General features: G+C 41.8%; 1 protein-coding gene across 2 annotated transcripts in view; it reads right to left on the minus strand.

The window, feature by feature from the left end:
- The window catches only part of Slc9a2 (solute carrier family 9 member A2), a 92,085-nt gene that overhangs the window by 28,372 nt on the left and 36,197 nt on the right, over positions 1–27,516 (minus strand). For both annotated transcript variants that reach the window (XM_015505013.2, XM_048810471.1), the window contains exons 3-5: positions 25,584–25,834; positions 7,755–7,972; positions 6,935–7,137 (exon numbers count right to left, since the gene is read on the minus strand). In XM_015505013.2, coding sequence (XP_015360499.1) covers positions 6,935–7,137; positions 7,755–7,972; positions 25,584–25,834 — 672 coding nt within the window. The remainder of the gene's footprint in view (positions 1–6,934; positions 7,138–7,754; positions 7,973–25,583; positions 25,835–27,516) is intronic.

Genomic DNA, 27,516 nt, shown 5'->3' on the forward strand with positions numbered 1-27,516 from the left:
GAGTTTCTAGAACCTTCTCGAACACTTCCTTCAGTAACGCTGCACCACCCCCTCCTGCAGCTAGTTCTTTACTATTCCCTTTGTTCAATCTCCTCCTTGCAACCTAGCTCACCAAGGTTCTCAACATCTTCTCAATTCTCCAATATTGCAGGGTTTCAGTGCCTCTTTTGTATACTCCCTCTCCATCATTTGCTGAATGATTTCTTCCAGACCCAGGCTTTCAAAGCTGCGTATAGACAGATGGATTCCCAATTTACATTTCCCACTCTGGCTTCTCCCATAAATTCCAGGCTTATGCACACTTGCCTATTCAACATCTCTTCCAATGGGTACACATCTAAGATTCAACACTGGATTTTCCTTCAAACTCAATAGCGCCCTCAGTATTTTCCACCAAATTAAATGCCACATTCTTTATTTGATTGCTCAGTCAAAAATACTAGGAAACTTATTGTTCTTCTCACTTCCTAAATTATTCACCTACATCTTTCCATTTTAAAAATGCCTAATTATTTTGCTTATCTTATTATTGGAGTAGAATAAATTATTCTGAACTCTGTGGAATTCTACCTAGTAGTGGTACGTTAATTAAATAAAGGGACAGTGTCATCATGAAATAATATATATGACATATGAAAAGCACATTTGAAGGTCCTCACAATGTTTATAAACTAGTGGGCATCATCCTTTCAGTTTGAGAGGCTAAATTAAAAAAAAAAAAGTTTATTTAATTGCCAGGATACCACAAGCCCTGAGTCCCCTATGTTTTTGTAGGGGGCACTGAGAATCACCACTTTTTACCTGGGCCATTTCTCAGGGTTGTAAGCAAGGAACAACACTGAAAGATAAAGTAAATAGATCCCTACGTTCAGGGTCCACCTCCTGTAATGTAGCCTTATATGAGCAAACATTCATCCTGAACACTCTGTCACTTGCATGGGATCAGAGGCTATGGATGACTGACACAAGGCCACACAAAGATTCTGGCTTTCACCAGGAGTAATAAAGTCTTTTGTCTCTGACCCAGGAGACTTGTAACTTTTACCATCATCTATAAAGCAGTAATAGGATAACTTGTTAGCCTGCATGCTTCATGCACAATTATTTACAGTAAATTACATCACAAATCTGCAATGGTGGCCAAAAGAGACTATAATCTCTTGAATCCCGGTGGATTAACTGTGATTTTTTTTTATTTAGTATATTAACTTGTAGAAAACCATGGATTTATGGAATTCTGTTGCTCTGACATGTGTCTACAGTGATTAACTAAGTAATAAATAATAAGTAATACTAAGTAATACTCTATTTTTCCTTCCAAATAAAAGCATATCAAAAGAAGTTAATTTTCCTTTCTTCCAATACTATTTTACTTAATGTTGCATATTAAAACATAGCAAATCACAAGATTAAAATCCTGTGTCCAGTGTTGCACTTGACATGCATATTCTGTATATCCATACACTACCTGAGAGAGAAGTTCCATTAAAGATCTTTCATAGCAAAGTAAACTGAGGGCCACAGGGACTATTAGGACCAACACCAGATTTCAGATCAGATTGGTCTTATTCCAAAATCTGTGCTTTGTATTCTGCACTCTACCTTCCTTAATTTTTAATATAATTTTAAAATGTGAGAAACAGCTTATATTTTATTAAAAAAACACCACCAACACTACCAAACATCTAAGGAATCAGAATTGTTTACTCATGCAATATTCCACCAGCAAAACTGTATCCTGATAACATGATAATGTGTTATTCAAATTAGCAACGTGATCCAAGCAATGCTTAAATTCTCATGACAGATTTATGATATAAAATAATAAACCATATATCACACGAAATTCTACTTTTAAAGACGTGTTAACTCAACAACACTGAGGTCAGAGGAGCTTATCCTTTAAGAAATACAACAACAACAACAAAAGGCAGAAAACACATCTTAAAGATGAACAATAAGTCCATCAGCATAAAAACTGTCATTTGAAAAAACAATACAAAATTCTTCCTTGAAAGGCAAAATTTTATGTATGGATTTATAATTAGTTATTCTTACCATATCGGTAATCTATTATTTCCCTCCAGCTTCTTTCACTGAGTTCCTTAATTATTGATGTGTTCTGGAGGGTAAAATGTGTATATTTGTGTGTGTGCGCGCGCACATGTCTAAGCAAAGCTTCCGGTGTATGTGGAACTAAGCCATTTCTCTTTTCCCTGGACATCAAAATGAGTTTGGTTGAGCAATCCTTCCACCCAATCAAAGGAAAGACACATGAGCACATATGTAAGCTCCAAACACTGACCTTCAAATTGTTCCACCTCTGAAGGATTAACTTGACCTGTTCACAATACCGAATCCAGCCAATACAGCTCAACCATCCCTTCTATTTTTCTGTGAGGGCCTTTACCCACCTTCATCCTTCTCTTCCTTTCTACCTCCTCCTCTCCTCTCTATACTTGGAGAAGACCAGGTTCCCACATCACTGGGAGCAGGTGGACCATCTCCCATGAACTCCCTGGCTTCTCACTTCCCACTGTCCCTCCTCCCACATGCCCTAGGCTTTCTGCATGGTATAAGAGTTACAGAATCCGTTTAGGGTTATCCTTGATTCTTCCAAGACAAACAGGAATTCATCTACTTCTTTCCGTCTCTCTCACAACTACAGAAGGCCAAATCATCATCATTTCTCACCTGGACTACCACCGTGCAAGCCACCCCAGTTAGTCTCACTGCTTCTATTTTTGTCTCCTATAATTAATTCATTCTCTCATCAAACAGCCAGTGGTATCTTTTTAAAACATGTCACTCTCCTGCTTCCAATCTTTCTCATTACTCCTCAATTAAAACCACATTGCCCACCTCACCCTCCAAAGCTCAGTAATGCATGCCTTCCTCTGGCTTTCAGTTGTATTCGCTCACTACTCGGTTGGTTCCTTATGTCTATTCCATGAGTTTTCCATGCTAGAGCTTTGTGTCAGCTCTTTCTTCTGCCTGGTATGCTCTTGGCTCAGGTCCTAGTTGACTCCATATCTTTCATATCTCAGATTAATCATCACCTCCACAGGAAGGCATTTGCAAACCTGATCTACATGCCCAATACATTATGTCCTTGACAGCAGAAATTTTGCATGTTTCTTTTGAGTATCAGCAACCAGTCCAGTGCACATAAAAGTTTAGACCAATCCTACCTGAAGCACTGTCTGCTAATTGATGCTATTCCATGGAGAGCACTGGTCTTCAAACTATTTGTTATTAGTTGGTGATGATATCAACAAAGAAACATCACCTCTATTAGGTTAGTTATTTTAAAACTAAGCTTATTTATCACATTAATACTTAAATATAAATAAATATGGCATTCGTTCAAAGTGGGTATACAGAAATGTAATATGGGCAAGCAGTATTTCACCTATATTTCTGTTTAACACCCAAATCCAAATAGGCAAAAAATCAGGAGTCTAACAGTGACACCCTACATTAATCACTGTATACACATTTCATAAATAATATTACACATTTTGCAATACTTTTTTCCTTATGCAATATTTTTTTCTGATTATAAAAACATAACTTATGTCTAATAAACCTAACTAAAAAATTTAAGCTCCTATGCTTTATTGTCCTGTCTTGAATTCTATCTTTCTCTGAAGTCACATTTGTCATATTTTCCGAATGTCTAAGGCCACAATGATGGGGATAGGAGGACTAGTTTTGCACTGCAGGCATATGAAAAGCACTCGTGTAGATGACCATGGCTTGACCTCCCCTTGACTGAGTTCCAGTCTCACTAGACTGACATGATTCTATTTTTGCATTTGGTACTGGTATTTGACAGTCTTGGTTTGTGAGGATGGAGAAGAGACCCGAAGCCCTGAATACCTTGCTGGACTCACTGTGCACCGAGGCAGCAGATCTAGGAAGAGGAGGTGGTCAGTCGCTCCTGAGGGGTCTTTCCCTTCAGGCATGCTATTAAGGAGGATTAAAATACTCAAAGAAAAATGGATTCCTTCACAATCCTGCCTCTGGCAAGATGTGAGAGTAGCAAGTTGGATGGCCTGTTACAAAGGTCCTATGAACTTTGAAGATAAAAGATGAAGACAAGGAGTGTGTCTCCCTTGGATACGCAGAAAGGCTCCATGGTATTTCATGAGTTTAGGGAGAGGATTCCAACCACTCTGGGAGATTTGAACAAAAATAATTACACATAACAATAGATGAAACTACAGTCAGTGCCACAGAACATTTGGTCCACAACAGGTCAAATATGTAAGAGTTGCTCTATAAGATTACCGTGGAGCTGAACTATTCCTGTTCCAGGGACAACATAGCAGTAGTGACATCATAGCTCAGCCACTACTCATGTGTTTGATGGTGGTGTCAACAAACCTACTACGCTGCCAATCATAGGTAACATGGCACCTACACCCATGCTCAGTACCACACATGGTACTTGATAATAATAAACAACTGCCACTGGTTTACTTATTTTCTACACTATACCTTTTATCATTATTTTAGAATACACCCCCTCTGCTTTTTTGAAAAAAAAGTTAACTATAAAACAGCCTCAGGCAGGTCCTTCAGGGGGGCATTGTAGAAGAAGGCCGGTGTTACCACAGAAGGTCACAGCTCCATGTGGGGTATTACCCCTGAAGACCTTCCAGTGGGACAAGATGTACAGGTGGGAGACAATGATATTGATGATCCTGAACTTGTGTAAGCCCAAGCAGATGGGTGTGTTTGTGTTTTAGTTTAACAAAAATGTTTTGAAATTAAAAATACGTAACACCACATGGCCTTGGTGTATAAAAGGCAGGACCACCTGGGTTTGTGTGAACATCATCGAACTTCATAGATGAAATATCCTAACATTGCCTTTCTCAGAGTGTGTTTCCATCATTCACTGACTCATATACTATTCACCATCACCTGGTAAGTGCTGTCTTCTCTCAGTAATGACACTAAAGAGTAAAGAACCTGGTCTATGCAGCGAATCCTGGGCCCTACTTTAAGCCTGTAAGTCATTTACAATGTGAGTGCTGGGGTCAGTCTGTTTCTGTCTGGAAGACAGCTTGCTTAGCAGGAGGTAACACTCGTCTCCACCTCAGAGAATTTTTGAGGATGAACTGAGATGTGCACACAAGAGAATCTTGTCTGAGAGCCTGCCACCCAGTCACTGAAGGACCCAGCACCACAAAGGTGTGAATGTCAGGGACAGTAATGGAAAGTGGTTATCTTCTTAACTCAGGCAAGGGTCTCCCCAGGGATCCTTCCCCAGGACTCATGGGGCTCACTGTGCTTGCTCACTGTTGAGAGGTAGGAGTCAATGAAGTATGGACTTGCTTTAGGGTTAAAAACCAAACTGCTTTTTCTTCTAGTGACTGCTCTGCTTTCTACTGACTATGTAAAGTTGGCAAGATAACATGACCTCAGTTTCAACGTCCCACTCTACAAACTAGGGATAATGAGCTCCCAGAGTGCACACTATGAAATTGCTACAAAGGTTAAACGGGTTAATATATAAGATGCTTAAGTCTGACATAGGCACCTAGGAGGCATTCTGTGACTATTAATAAAAGTAAAAAGGAAAGTTAACAAAAAAAATAAAAAAGAAAAAAAAAATGTGCCTTTCCTCCTTCCTCAAAGATGGCTTGGAGTCAGTCTGCTTATTGGCTTCCCTCTTCTCCCCAATGTCTTAAGGTTGGGCCATCTCAGGGACCAATCCTTATCCTTCTTTTTTGGTTTCTTCAACATACATTTTCACTCTCTTGACAATCACAGCGAAGTCTCGTGGCTTCAAATCCCATCTGCTAATGACTGATCTCTTCCCTAAGCTTTGCCCATTCAGCATGTCCACTGGTAGGACTCTCAGACACCCCTAACCCAGCATGCCCATAACTGAACCAGAAACCTGCTGCTACTGTCTCTTCCCCTTCTCACCTGAGCAAGACCATCCTTCTAATTCCTCAGGCCACACTCCTGAAGTCATCTGTGCCTTCTCCTTCCCTCACACCCACAACAGTCCATGAGGGTACTTGGCAGTGTCCATCTCCAGAACACATTCTAGGACATCACCACTTCTCACCAGCTCTCTTGCCACCACCAGGGCCTGCCTGATGTCTGACTTGGCCTCCACCATGGATCTCCCACGTCTACCCTCTTGGTAGACTACTCTCAACACAAAATTAGTGTTTACAAAATTAGTCAAAACACACCAACTTCTGCATAGTACCACCCAGTGGCTTCCAGAGAAGGGCCACGGAAGTTAGAGTGACCCTAGCAGCCCTGAGTGATCCGGGACTCCAGAATCTTCTTCAGCTTATACCAGGGACATAAGTTCTTCAGGGATAGGATTTTCTTACACCTTGCTCATGGGCAGATCCTAAGCTCCCAGAGCACTGCAGGGCACACAGTCAGAAACTAATAAATACTGACTGAATAAGTAGCTGCAAAATATAATCTCCTGAGAGCTGGCATATTGATGAACTCATAAGGTCAGGCCCAGGACACAGGCCCAGCACACTGGTTGTTCCCGGCGTTAAACTCACATTCACCCAGTCCTCTGTCTTGGGAGAAGCAGTGAGCAGCAATCAACTCCTGTCCAATAGCTGTTGGAAGGTCACCATGCACAACCAGCATCTGAGGGGTAATTTACTAGGTCAGAAGTAAAGCAAATGACTGGGATTAGGAAGTGCAGTTCCTAAGTTTCCAGTAGTAAGCTGAGCTCACTTAGCTGAGTTTCCTTAAATAACCATTCTTCTGTGAAGGCCAAGTGACCAAATTGGACTCTCGTCACTCCCCTGGACCATCCGGTGATATGAACCCAGATGGGAAATATCATTTTCCCTCCTAACATGATCACCAAAGCCTCAACACACTTTGCAAAGGGAGAGATTTTTTTTCTCTTTTTGGAAGAAAGCACTGGACTCACCAGGATGAAGACAGTGAAGAATATGACCACAATGGCAGCTGTAATGAACAGCTTCTTCCGGGGGAACACAGCGGCCGGGAGGAGAAAGACCAGAGCAAAGCAGATGGCGCCTCGGAGCCCTCCATAGGCAATGATGAACTGATCCTTGAAGGTCAGGGGAATGGTCCGGAACCAGTTAATGACCTGAGTTAGGACAAAGACACCTACGAAGAAAGACAACCCAAAAGGAATTGGAGTGAGGTCAGGATGTGCCAGTGTGTGGACTTGGCTTGTTTTCTGTGTCTGTGACAGAGCCAAGTATTTGAGAATCAGCCTCAAGGCCTTTCCCCTTTTCCTGTCTGAGGAGCACTCCTAGGTTCTTGGCTCTGCTCTTATCACTCCAGGTGAAGAGGGGAAAATGTGAGTCACAGAAGCCCAGGGAGACGAATTTGACTTACAGCAAAGCCACGAAGCTACTTGGGGAAGAAAAGAATGTACAAGGAAGGAGGAGAGGAGAGAGGAGGAGAGGAAGAAAGAGATGAGGAAGGAGATGAGAAAGGAGAAGAAGAGGAGGAAGGAAGAGAAACAAGAGGAAGAGAAGAAAAAAGAAAAGAAAGAGGAAGGAGGAGAAAGGAGAAGAAGAGAGAGAGAAGATAATGGAGATGAGGGGGGAGAAGAGAAGGAGGAGGAGGAGAAGAAAGAGGAGTAGAGAGCAGTATATAAGGAAGGAGAGGAAACCAAGAAGATGAAGCCACAGCTGTAGCACACAGGGAGGGACCAGAAGAAAGCCCCATTGTGTCAGTGTCCTTGGATGTTTGTAGAGCAAACAAGTGCTCATTACCCAGCGCTCGCCAGATCAGACAGAAGGCCAGGGTGAAGCAGACAAAGGCCCAGTTCCACTCATGGTTCTTCCCAACCGTGGACACGCCCATGAAGATGAAGATCAAGGTCTCGCTGACACTGCTCAGCATCTTCATGAAATACTTGATGGTCGTGTAGGACTTTTGAGATACATTTTCTTCCACATACTTATTCATCGTCATGGCACAAGCTGTGATTCTAAATGAGAGGATACAGCTTCTGTTTAGAAATGACAAGGATCCTAATCCACATACCAGAGTGGACACCAGAGAGCTGAATTAGCATTTGACCCTCTACCCATGACCACAGGATCACTGATTGATTTTTATGAGTGAATGTGATTTGCATATGAACTTTGTAAATAAGATGATCCTTAGAAATGTTCATTAATACCAGGACTGGAACCATCCTGCTCCATCCAGTTTGCTCATCACCTCAGACTCCTCACCCAAATACACACTTCCAAAGGTCCTTAAGCATCAGCACATCAGCATCTCTCCTTTTAAGCCTCAAATGAAACAAGTTCAAAATAAATCTGAAATCCATTATTTTCCTATAATAACAATTTCTTCTCTTAAACTCTATTCCTCTATTATCCAAAGTCCTAAACTATTGCATAAGATCCCAAACTTGCAGTTGGAGTCTCACTGGCCTTCTCTTCTGCACACCTCCTCATATGATTGGGTTCCTGTTGTTTTTGATTCTTCAACCTGAATATCTCTTGGACTCACATTTTTTTTTTAATCCCAACACCAACGTTTTGGGTCTCATTTCTGTGTTATCCATTATATCTACTACTGTGAGATTCAAAATGTCTAATAGGCTCTGGGAATTCCTAAAGGAAAGAAATTATTTTGCTTTTTTTCCCCCCAGAATTTGGTTCCAAAACTTGGGGATCCTTTTTTGTTTTTAAGAGAGAGAGAGAGAGAGAATTTTTTTAATATTTATTTATTTTTTTCAGTTTTCGGCGGACACAACATCTTTGTTTGTATGTGGTGCTAGGATCGAACCTGGGCCGCACGCATGCCAGACTAGCGCGCTACCGCTTGAGCCACATCCCCAGCCCTGAACTTGGGGATCTTTATTCCACTCTCATACTGTCTATTTCGATGTGGAGCCTTTGCACACTCTGGAAAAAGATCCAGTCCCCAGTCCTAAGTTGGATACCCCATGCTCTTCACACACTGTCTTTGGTGGACAACCCCAAGCCTGATGCTCACCACATGCCTCAGCTGTCTGGAATTTGCCAAATGTGCCCTTGATCTTGGTCACCTTCTTGCCTTCTGCATACCTGGCCTCCTCCCTATCCACTTTATCACCCTGACCAACTCAGATGCCATCCGCAGAGGGAAATTTAGTATGAGATGGGTGACAACTCACACTAGGTTCCATCTAAGACACCTATAGTAGTTACTATAAAGCATCAAAAGGACTTCATTGTGTGAAGGTGCTGTAAAATGAAAGAGGAAGACGGAAGGAAAGTGAGCCACCCCACCTTTCACACAGTGACAACCAGCTGCCAGTCATGATCTCTGAAGGTTTCCACATTCCCACAACTCGAGAGCCACAGTAACCCTGCATGCACCTCCTTTCTCTGCCCCGCCTCCTGGTCCCCCTTATCCCAAGAATATATCTGATACTTTAAGGAGCTCTGCCTACCTTGAGCATCAAAACAGGCAGAAGGAGGTGGACCTTAGGGTCCTCTGAGTTAGGGCAACCACAGATTTGTTTCACTGCCAAAAAACAGACCTGTTCCTTGCATAGAAAGTAGGTGTGTTTATTCTTGTGCCCCCTATTAAAACAAACAGATTCTACCAATGCAAGGACCACGACTTTAGCCACAATGTCTCTGCCTCCAGAACAAGTAGGTGTTTCTTTTTAGCCTTATGTGAGTAGAGAAAGCACCATTTATGTGATTTCCCAACAGAAAGAGTGGCCTTATTAAATGTGCTAGTAAATTTCAGCACACACACACACACACACACACACACTCTCTCTCTCTCACACACACACACACACACACACACACACACATACACTCTCTCTCTCTCTCAGTAAAGCCTTTGCATAGCTGAGGAGTTATCTAATAATAGTCCATGTTTACAGCACCTTTACTATGTGCCAAGGTTTTGTGCAAACACTTTGTATGGATTATGTCAGTTAAACCTCATAGCAAGTTTACAAGGCAAGTTCTATTATCATGCTCATTTTCATAAATGGGAGAACAAAGGCAGACAGAGGTTCAGTTACTCAAGATTACACAGCTCATAAATGGTGGTGCCAGGGTGTACAGCAGGCAGTCTGCTTGCAAACCAGTGCCCATGCAGGACTACTTAACTCCCACCCTGACCACATTCTTGGTGAGCCCAGTGATGGGAGGGGTCCTCCTTTCCCTGACATACCCTGAATCATCCATTCTTGGGCACAAGCCTGTGTTCATTTCCTCTGACTGCTGGAAGAAACAACCACCAATGTAAGTTGTTTAGAACACAAATTTATCACCTTCTACCTCCAGAAGCCAGAAACCAAAAATCATTTTCCCAAGGCTAAATTCAAGGTGTTGACAAGGCTGGGTTCCTTCTCGAGAGTCCCAGAGAAATCTCTTCCTCACTTTTTCTAGTTTCTAGAGGCTGCTTACATTTTTTGATTTGTGGTCACATCACCCTGCTCCCCTAACCACATCTCCTCTGACTTCAATTCCCCTCCCTCTCTCTCATGAGAATCCTGTGATTACTGAAAGCCCCCTGGATAATTCAGTCCAACCTCCCCATCTCAAGATTCTAATTTAGGTTCATTTGCAAAGTCCCTTCTGCCTTGTGAGGGAAGATCTTAGCACGTTCCAATAATTAAAATATGGACATCTCTGGGGGCCACTAGCTAAGGTGTATTGCTAAAAATTTTCATCATTAATACTTTGGCCTAATTTTTCTTTAACCAGACTATATGGAAGTAAGATTTCCAAATATAAAATAACAAGGGCAAAAGTTAGATTAAATTAAGAATCTGAAGGGGAACTGTTTTGTAAAGAAAAGACATATACACAACTCAAGCCAGTGGGCCTTTCTCAAACACTGAAAGTAGAAAATCAGTAACAGGTATCATTTATACTGGTTATTTTACCCCTGGAAACTCTTTAATTCTATGCAAAAGGTGCTTCAAACAGGGTTTGCTGTGAAGTTATAGTATAGACAGATATGGAGAATAAAGGACACCAAAACACCCTTTACCCAGTTCTACCCTGAAACTTTCATTTTACATAATTAAGCAATGTTAGTTATAGAGTTGAGACCCTTCTTCCTTCCTTATTTGTATCAGATTACCTGAAATACACCCTGGACCACAATGATTAGCTGTGTAATCTTGATTAACTAAACCTCTGGCTGCCTTTGTTCTCCCATTTATAAAAGTGGGAATGATAGCAGAACATGCTCCCTTAAACCTGTTGAGAGGTTTAACTGACATGACCATACAATGTGTTTGCACAGTACCCAACACAGCAAAGGTCCTGTTAATGTGCACTATTATTAGATAAGCCCTTGTTTCTTACATCCCTCTTGGATTTTGATTTTTTTTATCATTTGAAAACTGATATTCACAAGTTTGAGAAATAGTGCTTTTTTGTGAATGTACTAAACACTTCCCTCTGAAATCATGCACACATCATCTATTGGGCAAGAAGTAAACCATTCGGGCAAAAACTCATCTTTAGTTCACTACATGAGCAATTAACAAACATCTCTATTTAGAAATGATTGAAAGCAAAGCTTTGTTGCAGGAATAATAAATGAATGAATTTTACACGAATGTCCACAGGGGTCACTTTCCATTGCTTTTGTATCATTAACATGACACCAGAAGAGAGGCTCATGCTGGCCAGACACCCTGCTGTAACCTGACACAGTTTCCTACTAGCATCACTTAGTAGGGAAGAACACCCCAGGGAGGTACCAGAGGCCCTGGCACCCAATAGTGCCCTACTCAGGAAGTGTGTGCATGTGTACAGCACTGAAGCATCTTAGGGGGCAAATGTTTCACAATTCTCATTCTTGTCTGTCATGTAAATCTGACACACATAACCACTCAAGCAAGGGACCTGGAGGTGTTTTCATGGCAAGAGATTTTTGTTGTTGCAATCTACTGTGACCAGAAGTCAAAGCACCTCGCCTTCACAATGTTGTAATTACACTAACTTCAAATGAGCTAATCTCTCTACAGTAGGGAGGTACAGGCAATACATTCTCCCAGGAACAGAGAAGAATAAAACTTTTGTCTCCTCCATCACAGTAAATCAGATTCCCCTTCATTTTTCTAGAAGAATCACAAGACAATTAGAGAGTTGGCAAAAGGTGTGGGCTAGGGTGTGCCACTCCTCAGCTTTACTCAGTTTGGAGGATGTGGCCAGGAGTGTCCTTGGGTACAATCTCATGTCATGGCATAGTACAGTAGCATGACATGGAGAAGTGAGATTTCTTCATTCCTCATCACATGAAGATTTTATACCTGAAACCCACGACTTGTTATACTCATTCTCTAACATCGATGTCATAATATCCACACCAAAATGAAAGCCTAAACTCATTATGTTTTAGAATTTTCTAATTGAATTTCTTAACCCTGAAGTGTTCTTCAGGAAAAAAAAAAAAAAACTATAGGCCTTTAATATTCCCAGGATAACCTTGATTTTATTAGCTTGTGTCCTTGAATCATCCCCTCCCCCTCCACTGCATGTCACTCTTTCCTAATGTACATATGAGTTAACATGATTGTGAATAGCAGTTCAATATCAACCCACATTTTCTGAGCATCTTCTCTGGGCCAGTTTCTGAGCTGGGATCGAGGAAGATGAAAGCAAGCCAGAGAGTACTGAACCATCAGAAGTCCTCATTTTAGGGTGAAAAGGGTCATGAAGAGCACTTTGTCATACAGAGCTGCATGGTCTAGGGATGAGCAAGGAGAAGGATGCTTTGGAAGTGCAGGGAAGGAAAGGCCCCTTCTGCCTCATAGCGGGGACATCTGTGCAAAATCTCCATCAGCAAATGAGGGCTCAGCAAGCAAGGAAAGGAAGAGGGAAGTCAACTGTCCCTCAGTATCTGCAGGGGTTGGGTTCCAGGAGCCCCCATAGAAAACCTGAGGATTCTCAAGTCCTCTTAACAAAATGGCATAATATTGGCATATTGCCTACATACATCCTAGATGTATTTGGATGACTTATCATACCTAATATAATGTAAATATATGTAAGTGGTTATTATCCTGAATTGATAAGGGGACAATGGCAAGGAAAGAAAAGGTTTGCACATGTCTAGAATAGAACAGTCATGTACAGAATTCCCTGGTGGATTCTGCTGGGTTGTTATCTTGATTCACTGTAATGTAAATGTATGGTGATTATTATCATTTAGGAGATGGAGAATATTTTTGATCTGCAGTTGGTGGAACCCATGGATGTGGACTCTGCAAATATGGAGGACTGACTGTCACTCAAGGAAAAGATATGGGCATATACAAAGGTAGGAAGGAAATGAAGAAGTTGGCATTTTCAGGGACCTTTGACTGATTCTGCCACCTGGAGGAAAGGGAGATGACAATATTAAGAGGTGATGACGGAAGAAGTTAGGGGTGAGATAATGTCATGTTAATACTTAAAGTTTAAGGGCTTAAATTCTATTCAGAAGACTGAAGGAGAATATGAAAAAAAAATTATATCTTTGATTATATAATTAATATCAAAATTATAAGATTATCTCTAGTCTATATCTCCATCTCCTCAAAGATACAACCAGAAACTCCAACATGAAAAAGAAAATTATTTTCATGGTTAGTGCAGCATATAGCACAAATGCATTCTGAGTCAGTAACTGCATGGATGGATTGTTAATAGAAATGGTAGGGTGATGTGAAAAGATCTATATTTTAGGAAGAGAACTCTGAAGGACGTGTGGAGGAGAGATTTGGAGGGGCATGGACCTGGAGGATGGAGATAATTTGTTCCCTACAATGATCCCTCATTTTATCTTCAGAATCCATTGTAGCACCTGGTCCATCTGACATTCCAAAACACGCCCATGTTTTGACAGGTGTCGGGTTGCATTTTGTGGGACCACAAGGAGGTCAGTCATGTATAGAATTCACTGGTGGATTCTGCTTTGTTATTATCTTGACTCGCTTTAACATAAATGTATGGTGATTATCACCAATTTAGAGATGGAGAAGTGAAAGCACTGTAATTAGTGGGTTTTGCACTCACCACCAATTGAAGTTCTCTTCATTCCTGTATCACTCAAAATACAGCATAGGGGGAAATCAGGCCAGCTAATACCACCTCCAAAGCCTTCAGGGGAAAGACAGGCTTTCTATTTAGCTATTCTGCTGTTTGACCGTTTTCTGAGTAGAAAATCCCAACCAATACTTTTCTCTGTAGTACTCCTTGACTCCAATAGAGCTCAGTGAAGCCTGCCTTCTATGGAAATTAGTTTTCCTTCCTCAGAATGTGTGCTTTGGGAGAGAATGGGCCCACAATCACCTCTGCTTGGCATGTTTCTGTGTCTGTGGTGGTACCACGTTCAGGTTCAGTGAGTGTTGGCCAAGAATAGTATACGGAAAGTCCAGAGTGCTTGGTTTAGGTTCTGATCTTCAAAATCAAAGGGATCAGGTTTCAATGTGGAAGGGGGATAGTGAAGGCAGATTTCTGGTTGGGAAGTCAATATATAATTACATGTGTGTATACATACTGTTCACAGCAAATGGTAACGAGACTACACAAGTAATTTCCCTCTAAAATACAAATGCCCTTTCTTTTTTTAAAGTGTCCTCAAATCAGAACACTCTTCCTGGAATCTGAACTGCTTAGAGTGAGTTAGACCAATAAAATGTTGCAAAATTCATTTGTTCCTCTTGCACATCTGTACATGATCTTTAAAAATATGAGTAAAAGGAAACTATAGTCCAACTAATACATCCTCAATATGAAGGCGTACTCAAGGCCAAGAACTAGCAATGATGAAGACGATTAAAAAACTTTCCATGTATTGATTAGAGTCAGGTCTTGTGGTGACTCAGTGTACACTGAATGGACTCAGAATAAAGTACTCACTCATGTGAAGTAAATTAACTCTTCCGGGGCATGAATTCACTATAGAGTGAATTGCCTCTTCCAGGAAACCTGACAACCAAGAGAAAGTGAACTTGACATATGAGAAAATGCAAAGAAAAAAAATTGTTTTTCAAAGGAGGACCCAAGCATAAATACCGAAGAACAACCTTTCTTAAAAATACCAAAAATGAAATAAGGAAATTTGAAGTATCATAAATGGTGCATCATTCATGTAGCCTAACTCGTTTGGGGGGTTCTCTGGATCATTTTTTTTTTCTCCTTTACAAATGTTTCCAGTGAAATTCAACTAATGTTTATGTATCACTTATTGGCACCTAAGGCAATCCTGGTTTCATGGAGAGAGAACATGAAAAGAATCACAACTTGCTGTCAAAAGTGTAATGAGGCGTCAGGCAACAACATAGGATCCGTGGAGTTTATTGACACTTTGGGGGAACTGTTGAGAGAGGATTCGAAGGGCAGGAGATTTGGAAAGATCTGGATGATGGGGTTAAATTTCTCCTGGTGGAGAACTCTAGGTGTGTGCTGGAGGGAGGCTGCAGGTGGCTCCTCCATAGGAGGCCACCAGTCCTGAACTGGATATACATACAGAATACCTCCAGGGTTCCACATGAGCCCTGGGAACATCAGCACAAGCCGCTGCTTTCTGAAAGCTCTCACACGTATATGAGAACAGTGGGTCTGGAGACCACGGGATGACTGGAAATTCTTAGGAAAACACAAATGCCTGGTCCCCATCCCAGACCTTAGAGAATTCTCCTGTTTGAGTTGGACTCTCTGGCTGAGGCCTGGGATTCCACTTCTAACGATCTTTCCAGGTGATTCCTGACTATACCAAAGTGTGGGGAAAGCAAGTGAGGTTATAGACACAGGGTAGGGGGAAAGAAAGGGAAGGAGAAAAAGGGCTGAAGCTTGGGTCATTTTATTTAACGTTTCATTGAAGGGTGAACATGACGGCTAACCTGGGGTTGGAGGACTACTGTGGATCTAATGACGTGGCTATCAATTCTCACTTCCTGGGACTCCACTTGAGCATCTTCACTCTGCTGTATAGGGGCATTTCTTCCCCGCACAGGTGTTTCTGAGCCCTGGGGGAAGCTGACCAGCTTAGGGGTATGACCTCCAGCTTGTACCTCCATGGTATCATTAAAATATCATCATTATGCCCAACACGGGGTGGGACACACACCTGTGATCCCAGGAACTCGGGAGGCAGAGGCAGGACAATGGGAAATTCAAAGGCAGCCTCAGCAACTTATCATCAGTTGTATGTGCATGTGTAGTGGTCTAAAACAGTTCTAGAAGCAGTCTGATCATGTACTCACCATAAAAGAGAAACCCAATTATTTCTTTGCTCAAAGATCCCAATGACTCCCAACTGACTAGACAACAAGAGGCCAGGATGGCCCTTCTCACCACCCTAGAGTTCAGCTTCTTAGAAGCAGAAGAGCATTTTTTTTCCCTTTGATTTCCCTTCTCCCTCTTCCCACAATGTCCTCCTCTTTATCACCGAGGCTTCAACTATAGGGGGTCAGCTTTCCTTGATAACTTGCCACACTGTCTGTGATGGCCATTTCAAAGTGAGTTGAAGTTCACTGCCTTCTGTTGGTAACAGACCTACTTCTCCAGCCACAAGGGCTGGTCCTATGACACAGTATGGTCCAATCAGAGTCTCCAAAGCCCTGGACCAATCATAGTCTTTCCTTTGAATTTTTTTCCTATAGGTTCTGGCTAGATCTCACTCTACTCTCAGTGACAGGGGTTCTGATATATAAATCCCAAGTTGTCTCTAACTCTGGTTTTTATGCTTTGGAAATGATTAACCTAAAAGATGCCGTCACACAAAGAAAGACAATATTGACAGAGGTACGGTCCAGTGGACTTGGGAGACCCTAGTCCTGTCACCCTAGAACCAGATCCACACCTGTCCACTTCAGGAATTTATTTATTTACATAACTCAGTAAGTCCCCCTTTTTTCTAGCTTCATCTGGTTCAATTCCGGTTCCCCTCCTTGACACAGGGCTTCCTTCTCCTGTTTGAGTTGGACTCTTGGCTGCAAGGACACCAGATGACTCAAGTCACCTCAGATAGCTGGGGATAAACTGAGAGGACACATTTGGAAAGACAGACTGTTGGCCACTTGGCCTGGTCTCCCCAGAAGACTGAAAGAAGTCAGACCCCATGTTTGACCGAGGTAAGGAGAAAGTGGCCGCAGAAAGAAAGATCACAAGAAACCCCAAGGCATCAAGAGTGCTGCTCACAGCCTCTCCTCTCCAAGGAGACCAACAGAGGAAGTCTCCTGCGTCCCACCAGGTCAGCTTCGCCCCTGGGTAGAGGGCGGCTGAGAAGTAAACAGAGGTGGATTAAGACCAGGGGAAGGAATATCAGTGTCCTCAGAGACCTACTGTGTCAATGGAAGAGCAGTGCTTGACCCTCTCTGTGAGTCAGATTGCTGTCATTGAAATACCCAAAACAAACAAGCTAAAAGAAGGAAATGTTGATGTTGGCTCATGGCTTCAGAGGTTTCAGACCATGGTCACGTGGCTCTGTCACTTTAGGCCTGTGTCAGGGGAGCACACGAAAGCCTGTGGGCGTGGCAGAGGGGTCGCTCACCTCACAGTGGCCAGGAGCAAAGAGAGAGAGAGAGAAAGGGGCAGAGGGACCAATATCCCCTGCAAGGACACTCACTGCCCCCAAAGGCCTAACTTGGCTCCCAACTAACAATAGCACCACAGGCTGGCAACCGAGCCTTCAACACAGGGACCCTGGGGGACAATCAAGATGGAAGCCTCAACAACCTGGTAGCTGAATCCCCTGCAGCACCTTGTCTCCAAGGTGCTGTAACAGATTTAAAGCTGTGCCCTAACGCGCGTCATTTTCAGAAGCCCTAACTAGGCATTAACAGTTCACCTGTTGCAATTTCAGTTCACTGACTTTTTTTTTTTTAAGAAAAAGAAAGTATTTTTAAGCGATACTGCAAAACTTTTCATTTCTCGTTTATTATCCAGTTTTACATTATGCCCTACCTATGAAGAGAAAGTGATATTATTTTGTACAATATTCTTGAAACATAACCCAGCAGTGAAATGATTTTTTTTTTTTTTAGGTGACCATAAAGAACAGTCAAGAAATTATCTCAGAAGCAACGTGGTGACAGCATTACCCTTTCATGAAAATGCCTCCATTCTCCAAATAGATCTTGGAGAATCAATTCTTAATCCAGCAGCAAATTTTGGAATTTTGGTGTCCCTTAAATTTAACGCACAAACAACTTTTTTCCCCTTACCTGAAGAATTCCTTACTATCCCTATAATCTACACTCAACGAGAACAGACCTAACAACCTGAAAAACAATATCCATATGCTACAAATGTCACCATAGGAATGTAATGCATTTATTTTCACAAGCCAATCATATTTGGAATTTATTGGACTTATGAATTCTATCAATGTATTCTTGAAAATGAACTCTTCTGCTCGTGTGTCATAAAGAGAATCAGAAACACATTAGGAGACAGGGAAAGACTGACCTGCCTTAAAGTCTATCCCTAATAATCTTTAACTATGGAGTATGCTTAGAGTTTTCTTCCCTTCCTCCTTTCTTTCTATCTCTCCCCTTCCTTTTATTCTTTCTTTCTTTTTTGTTTTTTGCTTCCACCAAAAATCAAGGATCTCTTAAGAATAAAAACCTAGTGCCCTTAATTTACACCTTCTACTCTTCCTCAATTAAGTGAAAACAAAGATGTAAATATTATCTTTATGTTGCTTTACCTCTTAGAAGATGAGGCAAGAAAATTCATTATTCTGAATGTTGAATACTGAATAAGTTTGCAAAATAAGTTCACACACACACACACACACACACACACACACACCAGCCCAGGGAATCTGTTTTAAAGTATTTTTCTCACTCCCTTGAGCGTCACAACTTTCCCCAAAAGAGAGTTCCACCGCTCAGCCAACTTTGGAAGATGTTTCAATCAAAACCCCTGAGGGCTGGGGTGTGGCTCAGCACAGAGGGTTGTAGCAGGAGCAAGGGTTCCCTAGCATCTGAAAATAAAACAAAACAAACACCCTGAGTGTGGACCTTGGATAAGGCTCTGCCTCTTCTCAAGGTGGCTTCAATTTGTTGTCTTAATTACCGCAAGCCATCTGAGAAGAATTCTCCACTTTCCTCTCCTTCTCTCCTTCCTCCTTCCTTCCCAATCTTCCCCGTTCTCAAGATATGTTCCTTACCAAGACCTTCATGACCACTGATGGAGGGAAAACATTTCTCTGCTATTTTCCTATGTTTTTGAGCTCTACTTTTTTTCTTTTGCTTTATCACTGGGAATAAAAGTTCCTCCAAGTCTTCAGAAATCCAAATAGCAAAAACTAATGGTGAGTTCTACAATATACCATCCCACAGAAATAGAATCGGAGCTATATATGTGTGTGTGTGTGTGTAATTTTCAATTTTCTAGTCACTGTTGTTCAAACATAAGAAAAAGATGAAGTGAATTTTTAAACTGTATGCATTTAACCCATGATAATGATAGATCATCATGTCATCACCCAATCAATCTCAAAATCACCAATAGTCTACGATCATTTTTCCTTCTAAGTTTCATAAATCTGTCATCTGTCTTAACCTTAGAGCATTGTTCACTTTGGACTAATCACATTTCAAGTGCTGCAAAGCCACTGCTGGCTGGTGGCCAATCCTTTGGACCTGTGGAAATAAAGAAGTGACAGAATTTTTTGTTTTGTTTGTTTGTTTGCTTATCCTTTAAAAAACCAAGAAAACACTAGGGTTTGTCAATTGAATATATTCCATTAAATAGGCCAAGCCATAAAAATAAACACAAATAATTTCACGAGTTATTTACAACCTAGGGCTAAGCTTTAGCATTTCAGATTTCCTTCCTTCCTTTTCTACTCGTACCCGGCAGTTTAGACAGTGATGCAGAAGAAAATCAAAGACAATAATAAGCTTTCTGATCATTCTTTGTCTTTACTCTTTTCTTAAGTTATATAGAAAATTAAGGGATATATGCAGTTATAATTTGGATCTTAAATGTCCCCTGGATGCCCACGTCTTAAAGGGTTGGTCCCCAGTCTTTAATGCTATTGGGAGGTAGTGGACCCTTTAGGAGCCAAGGCCTGTGGGTCATTGAGGGTGTGCCCTTGAAGGGGGCATTGGGACCCTGGTTGTCTCCTATCTCACTTTCCCTTCCCAGCACCATGAGGCAAGCAACTTTGCTCCATCACATGCTCTATCATGAAGTTCTGCATCACCAAAGGCCCTAAAGCAAGAGTCAATCAGCGGTACATGGAAATCTCCGAAACTGTGAGCCAAAACAAAACTTTCTTCCTTTTAAATTGATTATCTCAAGCATTATGTCACAGGAATTGAAAGCCGACTGACACATATATTTTGTTTGTCTATTATATATCTATTTCCGGCCTTATTTTATTATCCCACCACTTGTTCTGTGTTTATGTTTAGGTGGGCATACCTGATTTTTAAATGGCTTAGTTTTGAAAAGTCTCTGATAAAAGTGAAGATATACACCATAATTAAAAGTATAGTTATTATTTTCCAGGATAATTGAAGATACAGTGACCCAGTGAAGTATAGAGACCATGGAGGCACAGATCTCAGACTATAGCCTTGACCCCTCTTGCCCTTCCATCCAACTCTCAGCCTGCCGGTCCTTCACACTTCACAAGATCGATCTAGTGGCTCCATGTGTTCAAAAGTGTGTTATAAATATGATGTTCTGTGTAATGTTTTATGAATGTTCTGAAATGTCTTTATTTTTTATTTTTTTAGATCTTTGAGAACCCCAGTAAACATGACCTAGTCATTCTGGAACCTTCTCACACATAGGGTAATGATTTCATATCCTTGAATCTTGAAGAGGTGGTCTCCTAATGCCACAAAGCATGGTTAAGAGGAACTAGGAGAGAAGCTGTGGCTGCACCTTGGCTGGAAGGAGCTTCTGTCTCCCTGAGGACACAGCCCTCATTAATCATTGAACCTAACAGCATGAGGTTCATTTACCTGAAAATTCCCTAATCTCTCCTCTGCCTGCAAGAAGGATGCAAATCCACAGATTACCAGCTCCCAGGTTTCAACAATCATTTCCTCCTCAAGCTAAAAGGAGCTTAAACCTGTGTCGAATTAAAATGGTCTTTCAGGAGCTCCTCCACCATCTTCCCAGTCTTGCAGACTCGCTGAATAAATCTTTTTCTTTGCCCCAACAACTTGTGCTCAAGTCATCGGGCCCTTTTCAAGCAGTGAGTAAATGGACCTGGGTTCAGTAACAAAGCTACAAGAGAGACGGCAATTGTCCTCTCTATAAAGCAAAACAGGAAGCAGAGGGAATAAGATTGTCACCCTTCAGGAGTGACTATCTCAATTCAGACAGTTGGACCGGCTCCTAGATCCCATCCCCGAACCTCTCATCCTGGAAATTCCTATTAAATTCTCTTTTAAAAATGTTTTTAAATGTGATTTTTTTCCCCTTTTAATGGACTGGATTGCTGTTATCACTGGAGACCTAGGGCGCTGGTATCACTATACTCAGTCACCTTCTGGCCATGTTCTGCCACTCTGCAGGACAGTGTGCCTTCAATGTCCCATAAATCAGAGCCCAGGTGATTGTGTGTGGTACAAGGTAAGGACCAGAGCCAGATGTCCAAAAAGGAGAATGAATCGTATTACAGTTTTATCTATAGAGATCTGATTTTTAGCAATCACTCAGGCAGCTGTTAAGGCCCTCAGGTAAACAAAGTAAAATGACATAAAGTCCCCCATTGTCTGTGGTGGACTGTCAGTGCTTTATCTCTGAGTATTTTTTTAAATGTCAAGTCTGAAATACAAGGGCAAAGACAAGAATTTCTGGAAGCCTTAACTGGGAATCCCTTCCACATGTCTGGAGACAATGCTTCAATCCTGGAAGGTGTCTGCTGCTGTTGATGTGCAAAATTTCTTGTTTGGGGGACGACAGAATCTACCCCTGAACTTTAGGTCTCACTCTAGGGAACCAAACTCTAAAACACACACACACACACACACACACTTTACACATTTTTTCCTACTGCAACAATCAACTCCAGTGAATAAACAGGCAGAATAATATTTTTTAAATAAGGATTTTCATCTTCTCTCTTCATGCTTGAATTGAAAGCCCTCCTGAGCAGACACAATTCCTTAACATTAAATTCAGTTCTGAAGTACTTGTTAGGAAAGACCACAAAGAGGAGACCACAAAGAGGACACCAAAATTAAGCATGCCCAGAACTCATCTCCCCAAACCCAGACGTGACCCCATTGCCTACTACTCAGTGTACTGGCTGTCAGTGGAACACATGTAAAACCCAGGTCCGAGGACAACCGACAGCAGCAACAGCAACCTGCTTCCCACATTTTGCCACAGAAATCAAGATACAAATCCTGCCCGAGCCTTCTCCTACCTAAAAGACTGGCTGCATTTTAAATCCAAAGCTAAGTCTCCTGTCACACCGAAGGAAGTTTGTTTTTAACCCCACTACCTTCTCATTAAACCATCTCACTCTAGGACAAGAGTCTACCCAAGGTGAGGCTCCTGTGTGTGGAGAGCAGGACTGAAACTAGGGGAGCAGCTCAGCAGAGAGCAAGGGCCTCCAATGCACGAGGCCTTGGGTTCGATTCCCAGCACCAGGAGAAGGAAAGATAGGGAGAAGAAGACAGGGAGGCCAAGGAGGAGGACAGCAGGCAAGACTCAAGTGGTCCAAGTTTTACAGGCCTACAAATCCTTTGTGGGCTTTTTAGAGGCTCACCCACCTCCTGCCTCTGCCAGATTTTCCTTTCCAATCTCTCAAGTTTGTCACCACAAACATCTTCACTCCCGTTAACCTTAAAATTTGTTTTTAAATGGCAAGAAGTGCAATTTGCATGAAATACGATAGGAATTTCTTAAATTTGGTACGATTTAAGCCTCCCCACAATTATTCATGCTCTAAGAGGTGTGTATATACGTGCACTTTTAATAGCATTAATAAACTGGATTCCTTGGACCACGTGTCCCAAGGTAAATTCAGTAATTACCATGTGGAAGGGCCACAACTTACTTCAAGGTGGCGGGGGTGGTGTCATGTGCAACTGTGATCTACACCACATGGAAGCATCACACACTACCAGGCTTTGAATAGTGCATGAATTCCCTTACATTAGAAAATGGCATCACTTCTGAGGACAAAGGACAGCCAGTGTGACTCTGTCCCTTCATTTGCTGTCATAGGACAGTGAGTGCAAATGGTAACTCTAGACACAAAAATGTTTACCTCTCCTGCAATATCTTTTTTTAAAATTTATTTTTTGGTTAGACATAATACCTTCATTTTTTTAATTTAGTTTTATGTGGCGTTAAGGATCAAACCCAGGGCCTCGCGCATGCTAGGCAAGCTTTCTACCGCTGAGCCACAACCCCAGCCTTCCTGCAATATCTTATATAAGGCTTCATTCATTGTTTTGGTGCACTAGGTACAAGGACAAAATAATTCAAATATACTAAAGGAATTTTCTCCACACTATGTTATAAAATACACGTTCTCTTTAAAGTCGGAAGGAAAGGCAGTGTTTAGCATCCACCCACAAACCACAGCCAAGAGTTACCTGCACTGGCAAAAGGATATAGCTCTATTTCTCTCTGATTTCTGAATTTCCAGTACAAATGAACCCAGCACCCTGCCTTCATGAGTGGTCAGGATCTGATGCTCATGAGCTTTCTGACCCCAGCCAACCTTGGGCCTCCTGACATATCTTAGGCACCAGGATTCCAATCTCATCCAACTCTTCAACTATCTCTCCATACTATGGATCTTTGGAGAGCCCAGTTCCTGACCTTAACACCAGGTAAGAGGACTTCTTCACATAATTACTCTTTTAGTGTTCTCTTAGAACATTCACATATGCACAAATCCAGGATCATATACTAGGCTCTGCACTTCAAGGTCCCCACCTCCACAGACTGTTTCTAGAACAACACTGCTGCAAAACTAGACACTGAGACTCACCCCCACACTCTTCTTATAGACCTGTGACTAGCTGATCACATATTGCCAATGACACTCTTCAAAGAACAGAGGAAACTGGAAGTCACACAAATGATATGAATAGTAACCAGGAAGACATTTCATTACTGGGTCAAACTGGATTAATATGTTGCTTTATTTAGGTTCTCTGTGAAACAGGACACCACCCAACCTTCAACCCATGGCTTTCACAACAATGAGTCCCACTCTCCTTTTGCTGAGGCCTAGGTTTCCTCCACCACAAACCTCATCTGCTGCTGATGCAAAAGTATAAGGTGGAAAACAAGATCATCTTTCGTTAAAGCATCAATCACATAAATCAGGTTAGGAGAGAAATTTCCAGGAAGAACGAGGACTTTGTTTAGAGCAGCAAAATTCTAACTTCATTTAGCAGTCCTAGCTTGCAGCCTAGTGCAATGTGGGGCTGCAAATACATATTTGTTCACCTTTTTTGAAAATGTAAAGCTGTTCATTGTTCATTACTAAGGTGTTTCTCACTAACCCTATGCAGAGTGTGACCATAATATTTTAGGCTTGTTTTGAGAAGCCACATAAATATCCACATCCAAGGAGTAGCTTGCTTCAAAGAACATGCTGAAGGCCTCAGAGGGATCCAAATGCTACCACTCCTCAGTTCATTTTTGTTTGTTTGTTTGGTACCAAGGATGGAACCCAGGGGTGTCTAACCACTGACATCCTTAGTCCTTTTTTTGAACTTTTAATTTTGAGTCTCACTAAGCTGCATAGGGCCATGCTAAATTGCTGAGGTTGGCTTTGATCTTGTGATCTTCCTGCCTCAGCCTCATGAGTCACTGAGATTAAAGGTGTGCAACACCACGCATGGCTCTTCAGCCCATTTTGAGAAGTCAGTTCATTAGGGACAGTCAGTCATAATGAATGATACATTAACTGATTTTTTTTTTTGAGACAGAGTCTCACTAAGTTGCTCAGGACCTCACTAAGTTGCTGAGGCTGGCTTTGAACTTGTGATCCTCCTGCCTCAGTCTCCTGGAACCGCTGGGATTACAGGCATATGCCACTGCAACCAGCCATGAACGTAATTTTTAATAATAATGTCTTGCTCTATGATTGGATCTTAATATCCTAACAACTAAACTGAAATCACATGACCATATCCCTTACTCACTGAATTCTGCTTTCAATGATTTTAGCTCTTGCCTTTATTAAAATCTATTACAGAACATATTTCTACCACTGAGATTATTCAAATGGATATACAGAAGCAATTCCAGAATGTGTGGAACAGTTTATGCTATGCAACCTTGTTAAGAGTATTTTACAGCCTGCCACATGGACCCCACTGAATGACATTCGACCTCACAAAATTCTGGTATCTAATCAAGGTCAACGCCAAGCTTATTGTCACATTTCATGTGAAACTCAAGAGATAACTTTTAGGTAGCTTTCCAGCATAGCCTAGATCAGATGAGCATAAATTTGACTGATGTTTTCATTTCTTTATAACAAAGGGTAAGAAAAATCTATTTTCAATTTTTCTTACAATAAGACAACCTAGTCTTTGATATAACCTATTCAATGTTACTATCTTCTCTTTGAATGCATGAATTCAATGGAATGTACTAATCAAGGGCTTTTAGCAAAGAAATACTTACGCCATGATGCCTGAGAGATGAAACATTTCAGCTGTTATGTAGGACAAATAGCTGTACAGGAAGACAAAGAGCGGTTCAATCACACGGATATTGTGTGTGAAACGAGTAGTAAATGCTGCTATAAATCCCAGGAAGATGCCAATCAGCACTCCGCCAATTCCCACCACAAAGAAGTTAGCAATTCCTGCAAACACGTCAATGGTCTCGATGGTTTTCATCTGGCAAAAGGATTTGAACAAGTTGTAGAGGACCTGGGGGGAGAAAGAAAGCACATTGTCAAGACCCCCTGGAATCCCCTCTGTCTCCCTGGACATGGACAACCTACCTGGCCTTCTAAGAGGGACGCTGCTTCTGGGAACCCAAGAGGATGACTCAGGGCACTCATTGTGTAGTTACTTGTCGCAGATATTAATATTGTGGTTCTAAACAAACACACACAGATCTTTGATAAAAGTATGCTGTCAGGAAAACTACTTTTAAAAGTAAAGGCCAGGAGATTCCAGGGTTATTACTTCACTTACTCTGAAATCATCCCGTTTTCCAGTATCACCTGAATGAGTATTTGAAAATAGCTGTTCACCAGCCTCCACCATGACACTGTTGTTTAGGAGTCACATGTCACAGAGAATCTTACCAGCACTCCTGTGGATATATTTGCAAGGTCCTATCATGGAGTCACTCCATGGAAGGTGGAAGGGACCCACCCATCAGTAGAAGCACTCAAGTAAAGTAGTCCTCCTCCCAGGTCACCATAGTCCTCACCCCATATCCCATCTCCTCCTGCCTGCAGGGGAGCTACAAGAGTTCCTTAAATCAAAGAGGGTGTGTGTGTGTGTGTGTGTGCGTGCATATATGGAGGGGAGGGAGAAAAAGCACTCACAAGCTGGATACTGGCACATATTTTCTACCTCTGAAATAATGAGTCAACACTGTTGTTTGGTTTCTTGGTTTCTCTACATGGCTTTGGGATAGGGAAGACTTCAAGAATGCTAGGCACTTCATGCATACTGAGTAATGTGCTTTTGACCCTTGGAGGGGGAGGGGTACTGAGTTCAACAGAATAGGAAAGGACGGTTTGAGTCCTGCCATTTTTTTTTTTTTTCACAAAACCAGAAAGTCAAATGCAAGTTCAGTTTCCCTACAGCTTTTCACCATGATATTTACAACTCTGGGAGCACCTAGGAACTTGGGGTGAGCCAACTAAAGAGGAGACAAAGGCTGTGCTATACCTTCATTTCAATTCTGAGAAACTCAAAATTGATCCAATCTGTCGATGGTCAAATGAAAACATAATGTCAGGGGCAATATCAGAATGCAGTTCTCCTGACCTGGTTAAGGTGCTCAAGGTTCAACGTGGACAAGTGAGTCAGAGTCCTCCTGCTAACCAGCCTGTGTGCTGGCAAAAGCCACCTCACACTAGTTTCTACTTCACCTGAGACAATTTACATAGCATACCACATTACGGGTTTGGTATACTTTGTTTTCTCTTTTCTCCTGGATTATAAGTTCCTCGGGATCAAACAATACCTTATGGTTTACATCCTCCATGTTACCTCGTAGATTCAATAAAGGCTTGAAAAAAGTGAGTAATTCCTGAGAAAGCAGTGGGCATTTTCTTTATCCTGATTATTGATATAATACCCAAGAACATTTAGTATCTTACCATCAAGAAATGACTTGAGAGAAGAACGAAAGAGAATTCCACCCTTGAGGAATTCAATATTTTGAAGATATCATCATTTGCCAAACACAGAAGAAACTGGTTCCAAGTAACATCTGCTTGTTACTTTCAGCCAGAGGCTGGATGCAGGATGGAAGACCAACAGCAGTGGCTTACAACAAGGGCGTCCTGAAAGGGGGTCAGAGATGTGCTACATACACCCCAAGCCTCCAGCTGCCAAAGCCAAAGGTGACAGTCATAAGCATCTTGGAA

This window comes from Marmota marmota, unplaced genomic scaffold (assembly GCF_001458135.2).
Source record: "Marmota marmota marmota unplaced genomic scaffold, marMar, whole genome shotgun sequence".
NCBI lineage: Eukaryota > Metazoa > Chordata > Mammalia > Rodentia > Sciuridae > Marmota > Marmota marmota.